The sequence below is a fragment of the Pholcus phalangioides genome, unplaced genomic scaffold (genome assembly GCF_987345545.1).
Source record: "Pholcus phalangioides strain wild (caught in Gottingen) unplaced genomic scaffold, Ppha-v1.0 ptg000001l_1, whole genome shotgun sequence".
Classification (NCBI taxonomy): domain Eukaryota; kingdom Metazoa; phylum Arthropoda; class Arachnida; order Araneae; family Pholcidae; genus Pholcus; species Pholcus phalangioides.
In genome coordinates, this window is record NW_028301594.1 from 18,702,083 (window position 1) to 18,725,128 (window position 23,046).

General features: G+C 35.8%; 1 protein-coding gene across 1 annotated transcript in view; it reads right to left on the reverse strand.

Moving 5' to 3' along the window:
* Window positions 1-23,046, reverse strand: part of LOC149090013 (b(0,+)-type amino acid transporter 1-like) — a 44,552-nt gene that overhangs the window by 16,731 nt on the left and 4,775 nt on the right. Inside the window, exon 2 of the mRNA XM_089231928.1 lies at window positions 2,013-2,153. Coding sequence (XP_089088054.1) covers window positions 2,013-2,153 — 141 coding nt within the window. The remainder of the gene's footprint in view (window positions 1-2,012; window positions 2,154-23,046) is intronic.

Sequence of the window (23,046 nt, forward strand, 5' to 3'; positions counted from 1 at the left end):
CCAAGTTGTGGTCTGTCGGGTTGTTTTAGACATTTCACTGGTTCTTGGATTCAGAAAGTACGGGAAACGCTGGTTTAACCCATTTTTACAAACGCCATCTATAGCAGAAGGCCTCCGCGCGAAGTTCGTGACGTCCCTCAAGAAGGCCATTGGATATAGCAGGCCGACGCATGCGTCATCTTTACCCTTTTTTGCAGTATATTGAATAGCTATAGGTGAGATAACCTGCTCCAGTGATTTTCAACCATTTTCTAAAAATGACCGGCGGGCCACGACAAAAGTTAATTGCGCCAATTGTGGCTCACGGCCCATGCGTTGAAGATTTCTGCTCTATGGTTTATCTATAGACCATGATAATTATTTCAGTGCGACCGCACCTTATGTTAACTGGTTGATTTTTGATTCGTTTTTAAAATGTATCAGGACATCTCACCCACAATGTATTAAAAGTTTTATAGAGGGAAAAAACCGTAAAAACATTCTGTGTTTGTCGGTGTAATTTGTTCCAGATTCATTAAAGATGAATGGCAAAGTAGAGTTTTAGTCAGAAAGAATTTTTACAGTAGTTTGGGAGGAAAAAGTAACGGATTGGGATGAATACTGGCGCAAAGCCAGACGAAGACATTTGCATTTCACGTTCCCCTCACCTACACTAAAATGTCTGAAAAAAAAAAGTTTAGGAAGACAAGATGGTCTCTTCTCTCGACCGAATAAGATACAAACAAAAATCGGGAAGGAAAGCGATGTTTGTGTGTGTGTCTTTTTTTACCCATCTTAAACTTTTTCTTTTCAGGTCTTTTACGTAAGAAGATGCGTCCACAAACTCGAGCTTGACGTCGGTAAATGTTTCGTCTTTTTTTTTTTCTAACCAGGAAACCAGAACAGCAATTAAGAACACTTTTGAAACGCGTTCAACATTCTAGTAATTTTTTTCCCCTAAAAATATCAATTTTGTATTTTGTTTTAAAACTTTTATGTAAAACTTGTTTTTAAACTTTGTATGAAGCAAAGAAATGTACGTTTTCAGTGTTTGGTATTTTTTTCTCCCTTGGCTATAATTAGACGGTTACAGCATGTGCAGTTGATAGTAACTAATAGTCTTCTTGTAACTTTCTTGTTTTCACAATTTTTGGTCCTACCAGCACTGTATCTATTTATCAACTGTGTGGTGACTGATTTCAATAACAAATTTGTATAGATGACCTTATCTTTTCGGTTAGTTTAATGAAAGCCCTGAGACATTAAACGTACTTTTTGTTACACCAGACGAAACGTCACAGTCGTTTACTCGAGAGGCTTTGTCGAGGTCTAGGAAATGTAATACTGTATAATCTATCTTTTCCCCCTTTATTTATTTATTTATTTATACAATATTGTTGGCCCTTGGGCCTATACAAGAGGATGCGATTGAGAATGACAAAGATATTGTTTGATGATGGATAAAAAACTAGTGATAGAGGGAGATTCAACAATAGAGCTTGGGAGTTTGTTCCATTCACCAATGGTATGAGGAAAGAAGCTGTATTTAAAGCAGTCAGTGGAAGCAAAAATAGGTTTTATTTTAAGGGAATGGTCGAGTCTTCTAGAGATGTAGGATGGTTTGGCTAAGATACCAGAAGTATCCATGTTGAACTGACCATGGAAAATTTTATAAAGCAATGTTAATCGAGAGATGAAACGAAGAGTCCTTCTCTCCTGAAATAACAACGAATACTAACCCTTTAAGCTGCGCAGCAGAAATCACTAAAATCCCTTTAAAATGGCACATCACTTTTAATGAAGTAGGATTTCTTGCGATTTTCAGTAGGTGCAAATTAAAGGGTATAGGGAAAGAGTGTTTCATTGAGGAATCAATTTCGCAAAATATCTGGGCTTATCAATGGTAAAATAGGAGGCTCTTACAAGAAGGTGAGATATCACGTCGATGCCGCTTAAAGGATTAATATTAGTAGAGAAGTTTTTTGAAGTTTTTTCTTCAAGTGTTTTGTTAAGGAACGTGAAAAGTCCGTTACCTATCATAGTCCCAACAATGAGGAATACAGCACTCAGTAGGGTGACCTGACGCTGCAGTTGGACACCAGCTCCTTCTTCCTTCGGCTTAAACTGGATGTCCTCTGAAACAGGACTTTTGAGATTACGTTCATCTTCTTTCGCTGAAACAATATCAGAAATAAGTAATAAAATTATAAAACTACCAAATGAATATTATCGGTACGTTGAAATGTGTTATATATAATTTCGAGAGTGTAAATACAGTGCGTCATAAAATAAAAAATATAAATTTTTATACGGTCCCCCTGTGCTCTAACTTCCAATTAGGAAGTTGTTGAACTGTCTCTCTTGAAGCCAACAAAAAAAATTCCATGTTTCCAAGTGCAATACTCACTTAGATATTTGATCAAAAATCGGGGGAAAGTTATGAAAGAACAGCTTAAACTAACGGACAACGCTTCTTTCCCTGATTTACGCTGTTCTTTCTCAACTTTTTTACGACTTTTAAATTCAAATATCTGAACAAATAATGCACTTGACAACATGGATTTTTTTTTTGCCTCAGAAGAGAAAGGAGAAACAACTTTCTAATTGGAAGTTAGAGGACGGGGTACAGTATAAAAATTTAAATTTTTATTTTATTTTTTGACATACTGTATTTTTGCTTTTGAAACTAGTACAGAGTGATTCTTGAACATATTTTGAGCATTTTTTTAAATTATGTAACCGCACCTCTATATATATAAACGTGTGTGTATATATACACACATACGACGAACGGTTAATAAGATAAAGGCTTAATCAGGACTTAGAGGACACCCTGTATACATATATAAGTTTCTGTTCTACAGCAGCAAGGTTCATTGAAAACCATGCATTTATTTTATACATATGGAGTAGTACTGCGTATGTCACTCGCTCTACCACAAATAGGAAAATCACTGATCATCAATGAGGAAAAAAACGAGAAACTCGTTGATTTTTATGCGCGTATAAAACGTATAATGATATTTATTTTTCCTTCAAGCAATCGACAACAAGAGATAAGTTTTATGATACCATCGACTCAAAGATTTCCTGATAAGTTCATTTTGATTCAATTAATGTCATTAGGAGATTTATTTTTCTGCCTTTTCAACAATAATACTAATAAGAATATCGCAACATAATACAACAGCTCGCCCCTTCTATTTTCATGTGAAGGAAAACGGAAATTTCGCGAAAAAAAAATAGGTTTATCCCATCTATCGGAAAAGTAAATCTCGGAAAATGTTTAAAATGGTCTAAATATAATTTGAAAACAGCCTCTTCGTGCCAAATTAATTCATATTTGAGAGTTTTATGTTGAATAAGTAAGAATTTAATGAAAAATTACTATTAATTTTTGACTTGAATACTCTTTCACGGAACCTCAGAAAACCACTCCTGGAACCCTGAGGTTCCACGTTTTCCAACATGTCCTAGAATAGCGTTTCTGAACCTATGGTTCGCGGACCACCTCTGGTCCGCAACGATGGCATAGATGGTCCGCATGTGGATATGATAAAATTATTCACTCATTGTGTAATTGATATTAGTAATATCAATATAGGTTTAAATAAAACTATACATTCATAGTTAGATTCACCATACATTATCTCATTCAGGAGAATGCATGAAATAGCGTTCTTAAATACGGGATATCACTAAATTTTGCCAAAAATTGCAATTTATTGCTTCAAATGAAATTTACCAATCATTGAAAAAATTGCTTAAGGGTGTGGAAATAAGGGCTGCTACAAATCGCAGCTATATACAAATCTTATCATCAACAAAAATGTAGAGTACCTCACAAAAAAATATTCGACCATGTTTCATTTAAACTGAGATCTTAAATAATAATCCGTATGATACGGAACAGCAATGTCGCTTACTACTAAAATTGCAGACAAAACGTTAAACTTGACAAATATGTGAGGTGATTCTTTATAATCTCTACCATAATTAGCATAATATAAATGGTGTGTGTGTATGTTTTAAGACTTTGGTAATAATTACAAATTCAAATAATTATCATTGAAAAAAAAAACGGAAAAATGTATAAATAAAATCGAAACAACGAAAATTAAAAAAATGCCCATAATAAGGGACATAAGTGGGCCGTCAATTTGTTTCAGACATTTTACTGGTCCGTGTGTTCAGAAAGGTTAAGAAACACTGCCCTCTCTCTCTCTCTCTCTCTAGAACACATTATTATTTTAAAGTTCCGGACGGGTGAAAAGGCTGAAAAATATTAATGTGATAGAAACCCAAGAAAAAAAATTATTATTTTTTCTACCAAAAAATGAAACTTTATCATGTGTGGTAAAAGAGTTATTTTTGGAGAAAATAATTGGAGGCAAAAAAAGTTTTTTTTTTTCTTTTCAATGGAAATCATTATTTTTTCAGGTCCAAAAACGACGTCCTTTATTGATTCAGAGAAGTGTTGGCTCCTGAAAAGCATCAAGTATGTAAACAGATAAACCTTAATGTGTTGTGCCAGTCAAACAACTTGAAAAAAAAAAAGATGTTCTAGAATAAATTTTATTTATTTCGGGGTAAGGTTTTTGTGAGGGAAAAATAATAACAGAAAGATCAATGATATCTCAAGAATGCTTAACGGCGCCGTTACTCTCAGCCGTGGAAGGCCTTCAGCCTTCATTTGAATGTATAATAGACGCGTTGTGGTAAATGTGATAAATTTGGGATTAACAATAATCGCCGGTTATTATGCAATATAACCGACCATTTTGTTAAGTTTGATGAATTTATCACATTCATAGGTGATTGTGTGTACTTCCCAGATCTTATCCATTCCTGTTATATACCCTGTTTCTATATCCATTACTGTTAATTTAAATGGTTTTTGAAGATTGGTAATTCAGGATTTCAATCGAAGAAATTCCTTGTGCCCCCCAAAGGTCGATCCTGCGTTGCGTTAAGTCGCAAACCCCCCCCCTCCCCATGCGACACGTATATCTTTGAACTAAAAGGTGAATCTATCCTTAGAGAAGTGGCTCCTTAATTATGATTACAAGAAACCTTATACACCATGTGCCAAAAAAAAAAATAAATTGTAAAATAATTTTTTTTTGTATTTAAAAAAACTTATTTCTGTTCATATATATTGTAATGAAAAAAAATTTTCCAGATTAAAAAAGAGGATGAAATTTCTGAAAATTTAGTTTTTCAAAAATCATTAAAAAAAAAAATTCCTTGTAAAGAAAATTTTCAAAAAAGCACTCATAAGCTGTTTTAACTACCCGAAATGTTCGTCTCATCCAAAAATTTCATGAAAATTACCAGAAAAAAATTAAAGAAAGCGTTGCGCAAAGCAACAGTTGTCTTTTTGTTAAAAATTTGTTTAATTTTGTTTTTTTTTTGGTAATTTTCATGAAATTTTGAAAAAAATCAGTCAAGTCCGATTACACCTTGATGTTTTAAAATACAACCAAAGTCTATTTTCAGATATTAACTGGATTTCTGATGATACTTTATGAGCAAAATACTGACGCTTTTGTGAAATTTATTTCATTTATTTTATTTGTGAAATTTATTTCATTTATTTTATTTGTGAAATAAGTTTTTATTTTTAAAATTCTATGTGTTTTTTTTTTAATTCTCCAATTAGCTGATTCCAATTAATACGTAGATGTCATATCAAAATTAGCCACAGTTTTATCAGGAAAACCACCATGACCTTTAAAAGATAATGAGGGTAATAAGCACTTAAGTAAATAACGAGGGAGCACTCAGAGTATAAACATTTATCATTGCAGACAATATTCTTTTAGAGATAAATATGTCATCACTAATGATACAATTTCTCTCTCTCTCTCTCTCTCTCTCTCTCTCTCTTGTCATTCAAGGGAGATTCAAGTAAATTTTCGGATATTGCGACTGATTTCAAGTGCTTACTATGATACCAATATACGATGGAATATGACCATTACAATCCAGTGCTTTTGTTTTTCTGCCTGTCTTGCGCCATATCCCATCGTGGAACGTTGAAGAGCACCAACTTCGAAGCTGTCCTGTGATCAAAGATGAAATATTCTCCTTACGTAATTCGTGTAACCCTTTGAGTAAGAAATAACACTTTGGATAAGCAAGTCCAAAGACACGTGTCGCCACTACTAGTAGTACTACGCATAAATGAAAATAACTTATGCACGCCAATTCCGAATTCTCGTGTCATGTGGAAGTACGAGAAATCTTGAGAGAGAAGAGGAAGAGAGAGAGAACCCCAAGGACGATTTTTTTGCATGATTTAAATCTTATGTGAAAGCAATAAAAAAATGTAATTAAGTGGCCCAATTAATTTTTTTTTTCGTTCATTATTTGCTGCGCTGCTGCTGCTGCTGCTGCAAACGAGAATCAAATGTCACACTGCGTTCAAAAACTAGCCGGACGAAATCTGTCGTTGAGAGAAAGCTAAAACGTTTTTTTAGGTCCCGTTTCTTTTTTTTTTTTTTAATGAAGCCTATTCCTATGATTAACAAGCTTCTTCCTTTGAGATTTATTTTCTATGCATATGTATGGAAAAAGTTATCTCTGTCGTCACGTAGCGGATGGATTAATTTCCCGAAAGTATATACCAGCCGTCTATGTCTCAGGTCTCATTAAGGGAATGCAGTACGGGTATAGTATATAATCCTTCTAAATCATCATTAAGCAGTAGGATCTATCTACAAATAAATTCTCGTGAATGTGACGAAATTAACAATGACGGATACTTTTTTGCAAAACACTCGATAAAATAGCAAATCATATCCGACTTGATGATGGCATCTTGAAGAAAAGTGCTTGTTTTTGCACGAAACGTGTCCGAAAAGAATAAAAATTTTACGGTTCATTCTAAAATAAATGAAATAGGAAAAATTATCGATAAAAATAGAAAAATTTAACAAAATTCCACTAGTGTGTGTGATAGTAGCATCTCCGTACAATAATAATTGAAGAAAATATACAAATTATAATTTTAATACGGCTCCTAACCATAAAATTTGAGCATCTCTTCATTGCATTAAAATAAATTCACCCCATGAGATTTTGGGGGGGGGGGGGAGGAAATTCGCCGATACATCGTTGATTGAATTTCTTGGTTTTTGCCTTTTTTTTCGAGACCAGATTATTAAAATCCTTTCAGACCCGAACATTCATTTTTTGAATTTTTCAAAATGTTTTTGCATTTTTGATACTCAAAAGAGGCATTAAAAACATGTCAGCAAATATTTATTTTCTAAAATTTTAAACTTTTTTATTGCCACATTTTATGTAATTTATCACACTTTTCCCTGAGGCACTTTCTCATGGAAGCCATCTTAAAAACCCCTGAAAGTTCAACTTTAAGTGCTCTCCTCTGATAAGAGTCCCTAAACTTCATATTCACCATATTTTTAACTATAAACTTACGCAATCCCTTAAGTTAGGGTTTGACTCTCTGAAATCAAAAGCAAAAATTCTACAGTGAGAAAAAGCAACCCACACACACATTTGTGGCACAGGGTCTGAAATGATTAAAACATAAAAAAGTGGTAAAAAAAAATCAAGAATTTTTAATCCAAATGTTACGAGAAATTTCTTTCAGAATAATGAGAAGAAACGAAAATGTTGGTAATTGTCATTCGCCATTCATCAATTGTTGCCTCCAATAAAATAATAATTGGGTAAAATATAAAAACATTAAAATTTTATACGACCCCGAATCAATTAAAAATGTCAATTAGTAAAATTTGCGCTTTTCTTAATTGTACTTGAAATAAATTTAATCCGTGACATTTGGGCAAAGTATCGTCGAGAGACATCTGTATTAAAATTCTTGCTTTTAACTGTTCTGCTTACAGGCTTGAAAATTTTGAGACTCAGATAAAGAATGCCCATAAATTTGGACGAATTTTGAAAAATCATAAAACATCAACAAATTAACATACCGAGAGAGTTGCAGTTTGTACCCTTAGACCTGGGAGATTCGGATTTTTTGTGACATAAAAAAAAATAGTTAAAATTCTTGCCGATAGGTGACTATTTGACACCAAGTAACCCAAAGACACGAAAACATCTAGATTACGGCAGATTCGCATGTGTGCCTTTTCTACCAGTGTTAATATCGTAGTCCTTCAAAAAAAAAAATATATATAATAATGCAACAAAGCCGTATATACACACACACGGTTCGCATCTACTTTTGTCTATAAATTATTTGTTGATAAACTAGCTGTTGATGCTTATCCTCTTTTAAAGGGATCGCTTGAGTGATCTGGAAATGTGCCATGGATTACTCTCAAGTGATCTGGAAATGTGCCATGGATTACTCTCAAGTGATCTGGAAATGTGCCATGGATTACTCTCAAGTGATCTGGAAATGTGCCATGGATTACTCTCACGTGATCTGCTAATGTGTCACGTTAATTAATGAGTGATCTGTTAATGTGCAGTGGCCCGCTTGAGTGATCTGCAATGTGCAGCGGACCGCTTGGGTGATCTGAAAAGGGGTTGCGGGTCACTGAAGTGATCTGTAAATGTGCCGTGAGTCACTGGAGTGATTTGGAAATATGCCGCGGACCGCTTGAGTGATCTGGTAATGTGCCGCGGGTTATTTTTGTGTGATCTATAAAAGCGCCGTGGACCGCTTTAGTGATCTGAAAATAAGCTGTGGGGCACTTAAGAGATCTAGTGATATGCCGCGGGTTGCTCAAGTGATATGTAAATGTGCTGCTCTGTTCATTTTTTGCAAAATTAGGTTTGAGGTCGCAAGCCACATCAAATGCTTTCGAGGGCCACATTCACCCAATGGTCATGCATTGAGCACGTATGGACTAGACCAGTGATTCCCAACGTGGACGTTAACACCCAATAGGGGGCGATGGAATGTTCCAGGGGGGCGGTAGAAGTTACGGGTATAGCATAGGATTCTATGGGTGAGATTGCGTTGGGGGGAGCTGGGAGAAAAAAGGTTGGGAAACTACGGACTAGGCCATAGGTTCCCAATCTTTTTTGTCTTTTTGCCCCTTCTTCAGAAATTTTTTTCTCCCATCGCCCCCCAACGCAATCTAACCCATAGGATCCTATGTTATACCTGTAGCTTCTACCGCCACCCTGGAACATTCCATCGCCCCCCCAGGGGGCGTTAACGCCCACGTTGGGAATCACTGGTCTAGACGATAGACTGGCGCGATAAAACAAACTGTAAAATAACGGTTTCATATGATGCGCTAGCAACTATACGGTATATACTGTTCACACTAGTGCAGCCAATGTCAAAACATATTAAGAGATCCTTTTTAACTTGAAAAAATTGCACTTTGTTTCGAATAATTTCGTTATTACCAGTGCTATAAAAAATATGTACACACTCATACGTAGAATATTTGAAAATGAAAAGATCTTTCATCTCAATAATTTTGTACTCAATAAGGGGCGTACGCAGGATCGGTATTTGGAAGGGGGGGGGGCACAAAAATTTGAGTCACCACACTTCAAAAATCACTAAAGTTAGCAGAAGATGGTTAATATAGCATATAAGGGAATTTTCTTTCGATATTTTAATTGTTTAACCGAAATATTAATTTTTTTTCTAATCTTTGGGTGGTTTGGGAGGGGGTGCGTGGGTCCCCTGAGCACCCCCTCTTGCGTACGCCTCTATACTCAATTGTACTTTTACCTAAAACTGTATTCGAAAAATTGAGAAAAGATTTTCTCACTATAAGCAAAATAAGAACATTTCAGAAACCGTGTATCACGGCAAAACCAAATAAGTAATTCAAATACGACTTTTGTTTATACAGGAAAGTTTTTTTTTTTCTATTATTGAATCGCAAAGAATTTGCAACGAACAAACATAGCTGTGCACCAGACACTTTATGGGGCCCAAAGGGACTTTCGAATGACATAACAACCATTCTGCTCTTTTACCATGAAAAAGATTTGTTTTGACTACGGAGCTCACAGCCTCTGAGAATTGACTACTTCTCCTTCATCGAGTCGTAATATGTGATCCATATATACATATGCGATTATATAAATATCATCTGGATAGACGTAACGGGAAGCCTCCATAACTTCTATATGCTCATGACCTTGCATTGGATGGGTGAAAAAAAAACCATTCCCGTTACAGCTGCAGTATAAAATGGTGGGTTGGGGAGGATACTTGGGGATGCCTTAGAAGAAAAGAATGGTGTCTGATTTTTTTTTTCTAGGAGGAGAAAACATTTTTTTTACATTACTAGGATATGGAACACCCCGTGAGAATGAAATTTTTTTACTATTTTCCTGTAAAACAGGAGCTCTCAATATTTTGAAAAGCGTGAGCCACTTGAGTGGGGAGGGGGGAGGGGGTTGGTAGCTGATGGCGGCACAGCGAAACAAAATGGTCCAGAATCTTGCATTTTTACTTTGAAATTAATACTGATACGAAATCTGAAGCCACAAGCTACAACAGACAGATTGTCTGACGAGGTGTATGAGAAAAAAAACAGATAAAACTAGAAATTTCGGTAAAAAAGAAAAATATGAATACAGTAAAGACCCCCCCCCCTAATGGAAAAATGCCCTCCCCATTCGATCACACCTCTTTTACGGGCAAATAACAACTTCCCCTTATTCAATAAAAGTAAAAAAGGATTCCCATGAAAAATGTGGGTGTCAAATATAACTAAAATACTGCAAATGCATATATCTCGAAAGTAATTAATAATATATACTAGTAGGCTGCCCATAAAAAGATTATGATTGTCTTATCTGAAGTATGGATAGCTTCTCGATTTACCCCAACGTGTACATCGTATTTCTTTTTAAACGTGTCACTACGTGGGGAGTAGCTATTCCATTTATTAACAACCCTATTACAGAAAAACTCCCTGCGTCACCACAACCTGGAGTTGTTCCTTACTAAACCATACTGGTGCCCACTGGCGTATGCAAAGGGAAGTTTACCCACTTCCAAGCCGAGACCCACCCCTTCTGGAGAAAAAAAATTGAAATGCCCCCCCCCCCTCCCTTGAGAAAATTTTGGGTACGTATGTGCTGGTCCTTCCTTGTCGAAGCAGTTGATTGACGGTGGACATTAATAACTCATGGTCAATCCTATTATGATCAACTAATCAAGTTATCAAATCATTACAGCAACAAGTTAGGAAATAAACTAAAATAACCAAAGGTAAAATAAACTGATCATGAAAATATAGCTGTCACTCAGTTAAGTATGGTTAGCTTCTCGATTATTCCCTCCAAGCTTATCATTTCTTTTTTACCCTCTTAGAGGCAATGAAGAGATATTTCACGTGAGAGACTTGATGTCTTGAATTTCGGCAATTAAGAGATATCTCGCCTCTTTAAAATCCTCTTATTTCAGCAATGCAAAGCCAAGAAATCTCTGTGACGCACGTTTTTTTCGCAAACCTGTTTTTTCCCTCCCTCCATATGTCAGATCAATTGCCGGTGGGCGGAGTCAGCGTTTGCTCAAAGTTTGATAACAGAAGGAAAGAAACGGTGGTGTTTTCTCATACCCCTGTAAAGTAGAGCAGGAATACGCGTACAGTATAAATAATAGAAAGAGCCAGCAGAGTATTTTTGCTTCCTCGGTTGTTTTTTTCATTTATTATTCTCAGAACTGGGGGGCGGAGACACTATCACCTGCACATAATCGGAAAAAAATATTCTTCTCGAAAAAAAGTGTGGAATTTTATAGAGGGTCGAGTGATTTTCCCTGTGCAGCTATGATGTGGATCAGTGGAATTTTTAATACCGCTTAAAGGCGTGGTGGTGTCTATCGAGGGGGGAAGGGGGATATTCATGACAACAGAAGGTAAAATTATACCATGCATTTACAACCTTATTAGAAAAAAACTCTCTGCTACACAACCTAGTATTATTCCTAACCAACCAAAACTGGCGAATGTCAGTGCACCAATATTTCATGGGTCCATTATATCAATCTCAATGAAAATCTTAAATACTTCAATTGAATCTCCCCATCGTAGCTCGGTCAATTGCCCTCAAAATTGATGGCTTTGGATTTTCAACGTCTTCCCGCAACAGGTCGATTGCTCTTAGTCTTATTTTTATTATTGTGGATAATGAGGGGCTTTTGAAATTTCTCTAACATATTATTTGAGTAACCAGTAATCATGTATCAAAATTGCTCGTAATTTAGTTAAGAATTCAAAGCAAAGAAAAATGTTTTCACTACTGTCATCTGCTGTTGATTCAAGACACTAATTTCTGCAGTGATGCATATTTAAGCAATATGTTTATCTCTTCTTTTTTTTTTGCAAAAAATTTATATTGTGAGTTATTATTTTGATAAAATTTGTTACAATTAAGTTCAATCAGAGTGAAATTCGATACAGTTAAATATCGGTTAAAATAATTTCTACTTATTTCGTTCTCGTGAAGCTGGATCATTATTGCTATATTAACGTCCGGTTTAAGTTTCGGTTTCGTTAATTACGCGTTCCAATCAAAATTAGTTTCGGTTTACTAGGGCATCATTCACTAGAGGCATCTATTGTCCATTACAGTTGATATTTTCTATTTCGTGAACAATATTTTATCTTTATTTTCTTTTTAAAAAAAAACAATTTGTTTTTGAACTGTGTACTCTAATTTATCATTTAAATAATATTTAAGCAAGTTAAGCCCGCTTACATGAAAATTGGATATATTGAAATATCGGTTAATACGATTACTTCGTGAACCTGAAACCATGAAATGTGCTAAGATGAATCAGTTTTGTTTACCAGCGTCATCTATCTTTTGACTTCAATGCTTTGACTATGACACTTTCTGATTTTGCACGTATGAATTTTGGTGATATCTTTTTACTTTTTCTCTATCGTTTATTTCATCCAAAAAATTAATTTCTCAAAAAAATTTACAAAATATTTTATTATTTTGATAAGTCACACCCACTTATAAAATAATACGATGTTTATTTTTCCTTCATGAGCCTGAACCATTGAAATAACGTGTGAAAACTTGGCGTCCGTTGCAATGTATTTCATATTGCAGTTTTATTATGTTTTGAATGTAGGAACCAGAGCTGAACGAATCTATTACTGTTCGACATGCCCGGGGCATGTAAAAATTTTGAACCGGGCATAAATTTTTGCATACAACTATACGTTCGCTCCGTTCGATACATAAATTTTCCATGCGTCGTATATTACCAAACTTCAATGTTGACATTTTTGGGATGACGAGAAGCATTAATTTCTACTTGAAAAGATTGTTCAAAAAGAATTTCTTCCGCTTTTGTTTCAGCGTCATATTGTATTATTTATCATTACATATTATTTATCTCCCGAGACTATTTTCCGTCTCGAGGTTATGAGTTAATTCCAAATTAGAAGTTTTTTGTACCATTTTCAGCAGCGTGAACTTTCTATTTTTACATCTCTAATTAATGTATTCGTTCGTTTTGCGATATTTATAATTAAAATATAGGGAATAAATGACTGGAAACGACCACACGTGTTCACAGAAATGAAGATCAATAAAAATGCAGCATTTTCTATAATACAATTGTAATGACAAACAACTAAAATACATCTCGGATGAAAAATTTTCAGATCACTTTGTACCTTCGCCAACTCTGTAGCATATTAAGTATAATCTGGCTGATAATAATTTGGATGAAAGTTTACTTGCTATGTTACGAAATTAGGAGGGTGAGGATAAACGACTTGTTCCTTCTGAAATTGTGGTGAGGGCAATCGAATTTTTTCTTCAAAATGATTCGTCGTGAGGGCAATCGACCTACACCCCGAAGCCTACGTTCCAGAGAAAACATATTCAAGGAATCCATCTCATAGCTCAAGCCCTGCATTTCCACTAATGTTTTAATGGCTCTTCTTTCTGCACTCCTTCAACCAAGTCTATATTTTTCTGACGATATGATGGTCTCCGAAACCGTACGCCATGCATCAGAGGTCTTAAAACTTTTTCTAGTCTCGAGCACTGCATGCAATCCCCCCCCCCATAAAAAGAAGAGCACTTTTTCGGCAAGTTTGACACACTACATGCATGAAATCATTATAATTTCAATTTTTTTATGCAATATGCACAACGTGTTCAAGTGTTTAATCTGGAAGTTTATTAAGTGATCGCAAGCACGAAATCGGACACGGGTATCGAGCACTGCAGGTGCATCAGGGATCACCGCGGTGCTCTCGAGCAACTGGTTGAAGACGCCTGCATACATGCTTCGGGGGGGGGTGCATGAGAATTCGATGTGGTGCACGGATGTAACTCCGACTGATCGGACTGTCCAAGAATTTTAGAAAACCCTCAAAACGATTTCTAAAAGACAATTCATTAACTTGTAATATAATACCCAAAGTTGAATATATAAATAAATGATTATCGAAGTTGAAAATGTACGAAAATTATGTGTAACACCATGCAGAGAAGATCCACATATCAATTAAAAGAAGTGCGTTTAAACTGACATATATCCTCGGCATTTTTTTCCTCTTATAATTCTCAGAAAAGTGGTCTCGAGTGAAACATGTCCGCAAGCCAAAAATGTTTTTTTCACCCATGATGCAGTCAGTGCCCACAGTAGAATGTAATGTAATGTAGGTTTATTGAAAGTCACAGAATGGCATCCAATTTGGAACCTATAGCGATCTTCCAAAAATCTAAAAAATTTGTACACACATAATGAGCTGTTATACATAGTTTCTTGAATGGGAGAAATTTAGGAACTCTTTGAGTTTCGATATCTGTCACAATATTCTTTTTTTTTCAACTCATTTTGAGTTTGGGATCATTGGTCACATTAGACGGACATGCATGAAATAGTTAAACGACATAGAACCAGGGACGCACTCAACATTTTGCTGAGCGAGGGCCATTTAAGCTATTTGAAACAACTCGCGAAAAACTCAAATAATTTATTAACTAGCAGTGGGCCACTTGAGTGATTTGGTAATCTTTCATGGGCCACTTGCAGATAAACGGTTACGGGACGAAATCACAAATAAAATGTTTCATGAATGAATTTTTTCACATTTTAGTGAAAATTTAAAACCAAAACCATCATAATTTACCTTTTCATGGGATTTATCTACGCTGGATCTTGGTGTAAATTTGACCGCAAGCTCTTTGGCATCTATAGTAAAAGCTACAATGAAGAATGAAAGGGCCCGATATTGAATAATCACCGTTTAACTACACACCAGAAAACATTCAGGTCACTACCACATTGGAAGACCCGAGGGCTACATTTAAACTGTAGGTCATGGGTTGAGCGTTTATGATACAGTGGTACCTCAGCTAACGAAGATGATTCGTTTTGGAATCACGTTCGTTAGCCGAAACTCGATAGCTCATAGGTTTCTATGGAAAATCATTTAATTTATTCCGGAAACGGCCCAAAATTGGAAGATAAGTTTTTTAAAACACCAAGTTGCGCTATATATAAAGACAAAAACTGATTGAAGGCTAAAAGGAACAGCTTCAAAATTGGGGAATTGAAGACGAGATACTGAAAAGATCTTTTTATTTCACACTATGAATACAAAACCAGCTTTGACACAACTCAGTCGAGCTCGTAGGTGTTTCCATCCATTTGTGATTTGGTCAGCTCATTTCTGTGTCTGATACATGCAGATGGAAAAGATAAGTTCCTACTATGTTCAGACTCTGTTAAGTTTAATGTTAAAAGTCTTGCACTGTAAACATAGGAACCTCTTTTTTCTTTCAATGAATTTTTTATTAGCCGATTCTTTCATTTTACATGGAATAGTTCAAAAGTTTTCAAAAGGGAAGCGGAGGAAAAAGATTCCGAGGTGTGGACATGAGTTAATTGGGCTCGAGTGACAGTAGTTCTGATAATTTGCTTTAAATTGCTACTCACGACGTGGCTGTTTTATGTTAGCGCGCACACATGCATCCCTGTCAACTAAAATGTCTTTCAGCCGAATCCGCACTCGTTAGCCGAGGCAAGAAAATCATGAGAAAAAAAAATCTTCGTGATCCAAAAAATTCGTAAGCCTAGGCGTTCGTTAGCCGGGGTATCACTATATTGACTACCAAGCCCAACTTTTTGTCAAACAAATAACGCTCTTTCTGCACTTTTTTTCTCAAAGGCAAATGCTCAATGCTTCAGAAATTTCCGGGTCTCATAAATTATATCATCATCACTTTCTCATTTCTTCTATCTTGGCGGTCTTTATTGCCATTTATCTCCATGTATTACTGCAATTAAGCTAGATCCAGCTTATGTTGCACGCGTAGTAAACGATATTTTTTTTCGCGCAGCTGGCGGACGAGCTGAATACGGAAGACTATTTTTTTTATTATTGTTATTTATTTGTTTTAGTAGGCCTACTACTCACGTCAGCTTATGACGTTCATAAGAACACGTGTATCATGATTTTGAATCCCTTTAGTATGTTAATCGTACAGTATATTACTATATAGGACATGCTCACATGCTGGAACCGCCAGGGTAAGAACGAATCTTGAAAATTTCAGGCAACTGCCTTTAAATTACCAATTTTTTGAAAGAAAAATAAAAATTTGGTCGAATTTCGATTGGAAGTTCCGAATCTGTTCTGGTTTTGTACGAACAATAAGTAGGTACTAAATTTTCCTTAGTTCGTATGAAAAAGTGCCTTAAAGCCTTCATTTCATTGCGCACATAATTCAGTACAGTGTAAATCTAAATTCATGAGACAAATTTTCAGAGGTAATTAATTATAAGACTCCTAAATAAGCATTTTCAGTCTCATAGAATGTGTGGTAGAATCGTAATGGGGAAGGCGGTAGAAAGTGTTTTGTTAGAGTGCGCAACAGCACTTCTCCAAAAGCAAATATAATATATTTTTCTGATAGATGCTGCAATAAGTGCAGTCAACCATTCAAAGGTACGTGGTATTGCAATGTGGTAGGCCTTCTCCTGGTGCAACCTCTTAACGCAAATATTACCGTAAGTCATAATACCGCTTTATCATTGTTTGGCACAGTATAACCTTTATGGTCCTTGCACCAATATAAAACACACTCCAACCCAATCTGAAAATGCATATGCACCCTCGAATGGTTGATGATGGCACATATCGCCGCAAATCCATTGGAAAAATATATTTGTTTTTGGTGAAGTGCTGTTGAGCCAACACCTCCTATAACTACAGCTCTAGCTATAGATGGCGTTGATTGATCACTCTTTAAAAACACTATCTACCGCCTTTACTATTGCGATTCGACCGCGCCTTCTATGACCACAAATGCTTGTTTAGAAGTCTTATATCGCCTCTAAAAGTTTGTCCAATGAATTAAAAATCACCGTATACAACTGTACTCAAGGGACCAAAATGTATCGTTATAAAGAATTACATCAGCACTATGAAAAGTGCATCGGGACCAGAGAGTAATATCGTTATATGAGCAATTACCGTTACATAGGATTTTCAATGTAGATGCCGTAATTTTCAGTGTAATATATTTGACATAAAAAGACTAATTTCAAGAACAAAATTTACAATATCTAAAAAGAAAAGTCAAAATATTTTCGAAATTTTATCAGATTTCCTTATTTTATACCATATTGCAGGAAATTTTAAGAAAAAGGGTGCCTCTGAAGCACCAAAAAGAAATATATAAGTACTTTGAAAAAAATTAAAATTTGTATTCAGTTATATGTATTACAATCTCTTGTTTGTAGGTGGTGTCTCGTCTTAACAAATGTTACCACGGGGCCCCGAGTTCAACATGGCGTCACATACTCCTGAATCAAACAGGGAGCCTTAAATTATATTGTTTTTTACATTAATTCATATACAGGGCGTCCCATAAATTCATTAATAGTTTAAAAACTCATAAAAATTGAAAGAATCGGTACATTTAAATGCAATTTGCGAAAAAGTTATCGACTTGATGTACTTAAGTCTCATTACTCAATCTCATTACACCTGAACCTTTCTTCAATCTATTCTGTGTCCGAAACGTTCGTAAAGCTTTAGCCGGTGATTCGTGGCTGAGGTAAAACAACTTTACCAATAGTGCTTCATTCAGCAATGGCAACATCACGATGGAAACCTTATGTAAGTGCCAGTGACAGGGAAATTCAGATCTGAGCTGTTAATCGCGTACACCTTGCATTCCCATAGGACTCTTATTTGTCTTTTTCCAGTGATTTTTTTCTTGCAGCGTTCTCTGTTGACAAAAATTTGAACTAATTTTTTTTCTGTGCTAGAAAAAATATCTCTTCGTGAGAATAAGTTTTTCGCAAACGCATTTAAAAATGTACCAATTTCTTTATTTTTTTATAAATTTTTAAACTATTTAGAAACTAATTTATTTCAAATTTTTACCACATATATTTGATTGTGTATGCTACCGTATGGCAGTACAAAGTTTTACATATCTCGAATATATTTAAGTTTTTACAAATTAAAGAAAAAGAGCATTAAAACATCTCGCGCGCTGGATGAAAATTGCATGAAATAAATGTAATTGAATAAAAAACGATTTAAAATAAAGAAAACTGTTCAGTTCATATAAATTGGTGAAAAAGATTGAGATTTTATCATCGAGTCAATCATATTCAAAATTAAATTCTTAGAATATTTGAAATTTATTAAAAGTACAAGGGAATGGATCTCTAATCTTTTTCGTCATTTTATGAAATGAACAATTTCCTTTATTTCGAATCAATTTTTACTCAAGGTCATTGATGTCATGTTCTTTTATCATGCTCGTAAGCTGTTTTTTTTTTTATTTGTAACCAATTAATTATAGTAAGTATGTAAAATTTTGGCATATATAGGCATACAAGAGCATACACAATCAAATGTATGTGGTAAAAATTTAAATAAATCAATGGATAAATAATATTTTTTTATAATGTTTCTACATAAGAAAGTTTTTAACCATGTTAAAATACTCCTTGAACTCCAAGCAGTGCCGTCTTAAGGCATGGGCACAGCCCAGGGGCCTCAAAAGAAAAGGGGGGATTCACAAAAATGGGATCTGGTTGAGATTTCCGAAAATTTTCCTGGTAGGGCCTCAAAAAAACATTTGGCCCGGGGGCCCATGATACTCTTAAGACGACCCTGATTCCAAGTACCATGTGCCGTAGACGTTTAAAAAAACTTACAAAAAATGTATATAAAGCTTTTACCGACCGATAACTACCCAGGACAGGTTCAAGGATATTTCCATGGAGGGATGAATGTACTAAAAATAAAATAATGGCTGGAGAAGATGAAAGAAAATCTACAAGAACCAAGTCGAAAAAAGTCATCGCTCCGTCAGCCAGAAACAAGTCATTTTTCTATAGAAACTTTCTCTCCATCTACGTATGTACATGAAAGAAAAAAAAAACGCTTTTATTTCGAACAAAAACCAGCAAACAACCGGATGGCGCGGACAGACTTCCGCTAGTACAATGAGCATGAATAATAAAAAAGTAGAGGGGTTTAGAGATATTGCTGCTGACACGAGATAAAATAAGAAACTCAAATAAGAAGGATATGGTTCTTTTTAAAAAAAAAAAAAATTTTTTTTTTTTAATAAACTCAAATAAAAGACTAGAGACAGAAATTAGAGAGTACGTTATAAACGGGTTTGGCGTGTCTGCTACGTGTTATGAATATTGGATGATTATCTTACAAGTCTCGTGTCTCCAACAGCAGCAGCACCAGAGGGGAATCGTAAATTCTCAGCACGCGAGAGCATAATCTTCTTTTAAAAATAAAACGACATCAAGAGATGGGGGGTTCAAGGTTAAAAAAAGCTTCGTATCCGCAGAAAATAGCAGGCTGAATACAATATACAGTACAGTTATGGAAATTATCAAGAGGCTGATGGCAGTAACGAACGGGAGTATAAAATTTCGAGCAAGCAGCGGCTTTGTTTTTAGAAGATTAAAAAAATAATTTAAAAAATGAAGTTACTACACACTGTGAGCCTTACAAAAGATCCTGCGAGGGTGCTCAGCCTTTAGTAGAGTGCAGGCCGCTTCATTGATTTGGAAACGGTTTTTTTTTTTTTTTTTGCAAAAATTATCAATGTTTGCCTTAACCGAGCCATTACTGAAATCCAACTTCTCAGCAATCCGTATATTCGTCAGACTGTGATCTTTGGTGAAATCATTGCGCTCTTGTCTAGCGTTTTCACCAGATGTGTTTGACTCTCGTCTTCTGGCCTCTGAAGTAAACGACCATTCATAAACAGCTGTGTAAGACATACGATCATTTCCACAGGCTACTTTTATCAGCTAGAAAGTATGTATATCTTTATCAACTGACAAGTTTGCGATGCGATATAATGACCTTTGTTTGAAATAAAATTTGATGTGTCGGCCCTACTCATATCAAAAAAGTGACGAGACGCAAATTCTCAAAAGGACGAAAACGACAAATAACCTACCGCGGAATGTAAACAACAAAATTAAAAGAATAAAGGGATTTGGATCACGATTTCATAAAAAGTCATCAACGATTAACACAAGACCTCCGCAAATACCGAAAATTCAGTGCGACAACTTTTCATGCAGATGGTATGGTAAGGAAAGTTTGCCACAAACTAAGCCACATTTTGTTGGCTAAACGTTGATCCTAGAGGCATTCTTCCAATTAGAAAAAGTATCCAAATAACTTGTTGAACTCAGATACGCCATTCATGTTGCTAGGGGTTTTGTATAGTTATTAAAATAAGAAAATTAATTTTTTATACGGACATCGTCTTTAAAAACCCAATTAGAAAGTTCTTGCCCTGTATCTAATGAGACCAACAGTAAAAATTCATGATTCTAAGTACAAAAATTTGCTTATATGAGATACTTGAATTCAAAAACGGAGAGAAGCTTGGAAAGAACAGCAAAAACTAGCGGACAGCGCTTCTTTCCCTCTTATTTATGCTATCCTTTCCCGATTTTACTCCAATTTTTGAAATTCAAATATCTCTGCGAATCCACTTAGAAACCAATAAGAAGTGGAAGTTTTCTTGTTGGCCTCAAGAGAGACAGCACAACAATTTTCTAACTGGGTTTTTGAGGGTATTGCATCTGCGTAAATAGTTGATTTTTTTTTCATTTTAATTACTACGCAAGCCCTTGCAATACGAATGACGTATCTGAGGTCTACACGTTATTTGAATACTTTATACTGGTGTTATTCCGGATGCACCCATCTTTCGGGAACGCTTCGATATCTCCTTGAGATGGGAAGCGGGGTGTGTCCGGTCCTTCAATGTTCAATGGTGTTATTGCTTATTGTATACTTGTGCTGTATATTTTTTTCTAATTGGATTATTCTAAGATTACGGTTCGCCAGTAAAATGTGGCTTAGCGACTTTTTTCTTACAACCCTGTATGGTGTATTTTCTCACTAGTCTTTAGAAACTCAATTTCCAGCTGAATGTCAGATTGGAGTGAATTCATTCCAATGTGAGAATCAAGATTTACGATCTTAGATTCTATAAAAACGGGGTTCTAAGAAGTGAACAAAAGAGAATAAACAGTCAGAGGAAGAGCAAGTAAGAAAAACGTTATGTAGAACTGAAACAGGAAATGTGACTCGTTTGAAAGATGGAAGTAAATACTGTATATATTTTTATCATAAAGAGGTATTATTCCTGGCATGCAGAACAAAAAATAAATTTCTGGATTCTATACGGAGATCTTTTCTTAGAAATTGACGATACCTCCGGAAAAGTAGATGATCTTCCGGTGAGCCTTTCAGCCATCTCAACACGTTCAGAGACTCGAAGCCTATAATGTTGTTTTTTAGACGCATTTCGAAGTCCGCTATAAGCCTTGATTCTTTTCAATTTTTGAAGGAGGAAAAATCATCATTTCGATAAACAGAACATTTACAAATATACTTAAGCAAACAATGCTGAAAAATGCCAACGTAAATATATGCGAACACTAAGAAAAATTCTCAAAATCCGTTAATGAATGAGTTTTTCAATTATTTGGTGCATCCTGTTTTGCTCACCCGTTAAGACACAACTGCGGGTGCGTATAGTACTACTACTACTACACTGTACGGGCACCTTGTACGGAATTTCTGACGAATTGGTAAATGCCGGAATGTGTGTTCTGAGTGTATGTGTGGACCTAACGTTTTTACGTTGTCTGAACTGTATTTGTTTCGTGTTTTTGCTGGCGCCACCATCTGCCTTCTATAATTTGAAGTAAAGATGGTAAATGGTTGAATTTTCATGTTATGTCAGTATCGTGTTGCAGGCCTGCCGCCTCTCTGCGGAGAAGCATTTCTAAATGGGAGACGGGTTCGCATTCACGCCTGGAAGTTGGAAAACCGCAGAAAACCAACTTCAGCCGACCAACTTTATGCGTCAACGGGGTTCGAATCTCTATCCTCACGATGAGTCTAGCACGATGCCCACACGACCGCACAGTGGCAGGGTATGTATACTGCAGTAGCTCTACATCGCGGTCGTGTGGGCATTGAGTTGGATCGTGAGAATCCAGTTTCGAACCTCATTGGTGGTACAGTGGCGATGGGCTGAAGGTGGTTTTCCGCAGTTTTCCAACTTCGAGGCCCAAATACGTCTTCCATTTGGGAAATTATCTCCACAGCGAGCAGCCAGACCTTCAGCATGGCACTTACATAATATGAAAATTCAAATACACTCACTTTTCCATTTCACGATAAGTAAGACAAATGACCGCACCAGAAAGAACACGAAACAAGAATAACAACTCTGACGACATAAATACGTTAGGGACCACACATTCACCCAGAAACCACATTTTAGCATGTACCGATTCGTTAGAAATTCCGCAAAGGAATGTGCACGAGGTGCATGTACGGTTAATTAGTTGTAGCAGCCCTATACTAAAGCAGCTAAATAAGTATGAAAGGATGGGGGGGCCAAATTACACACATCTTGGCTAGAACATTCACAAATTACTGTGATAGGGCACGTCACAGTACAGATCATTGTCGTACGCAGGATCAACCTTTGGAGTGGGCACATTGAGTTCGAGATGTGAAGGGGGGGGGGGGGTTCACAAGTAATTAATCTATAAAAATTCTGACTCACAAAAATTCTGTC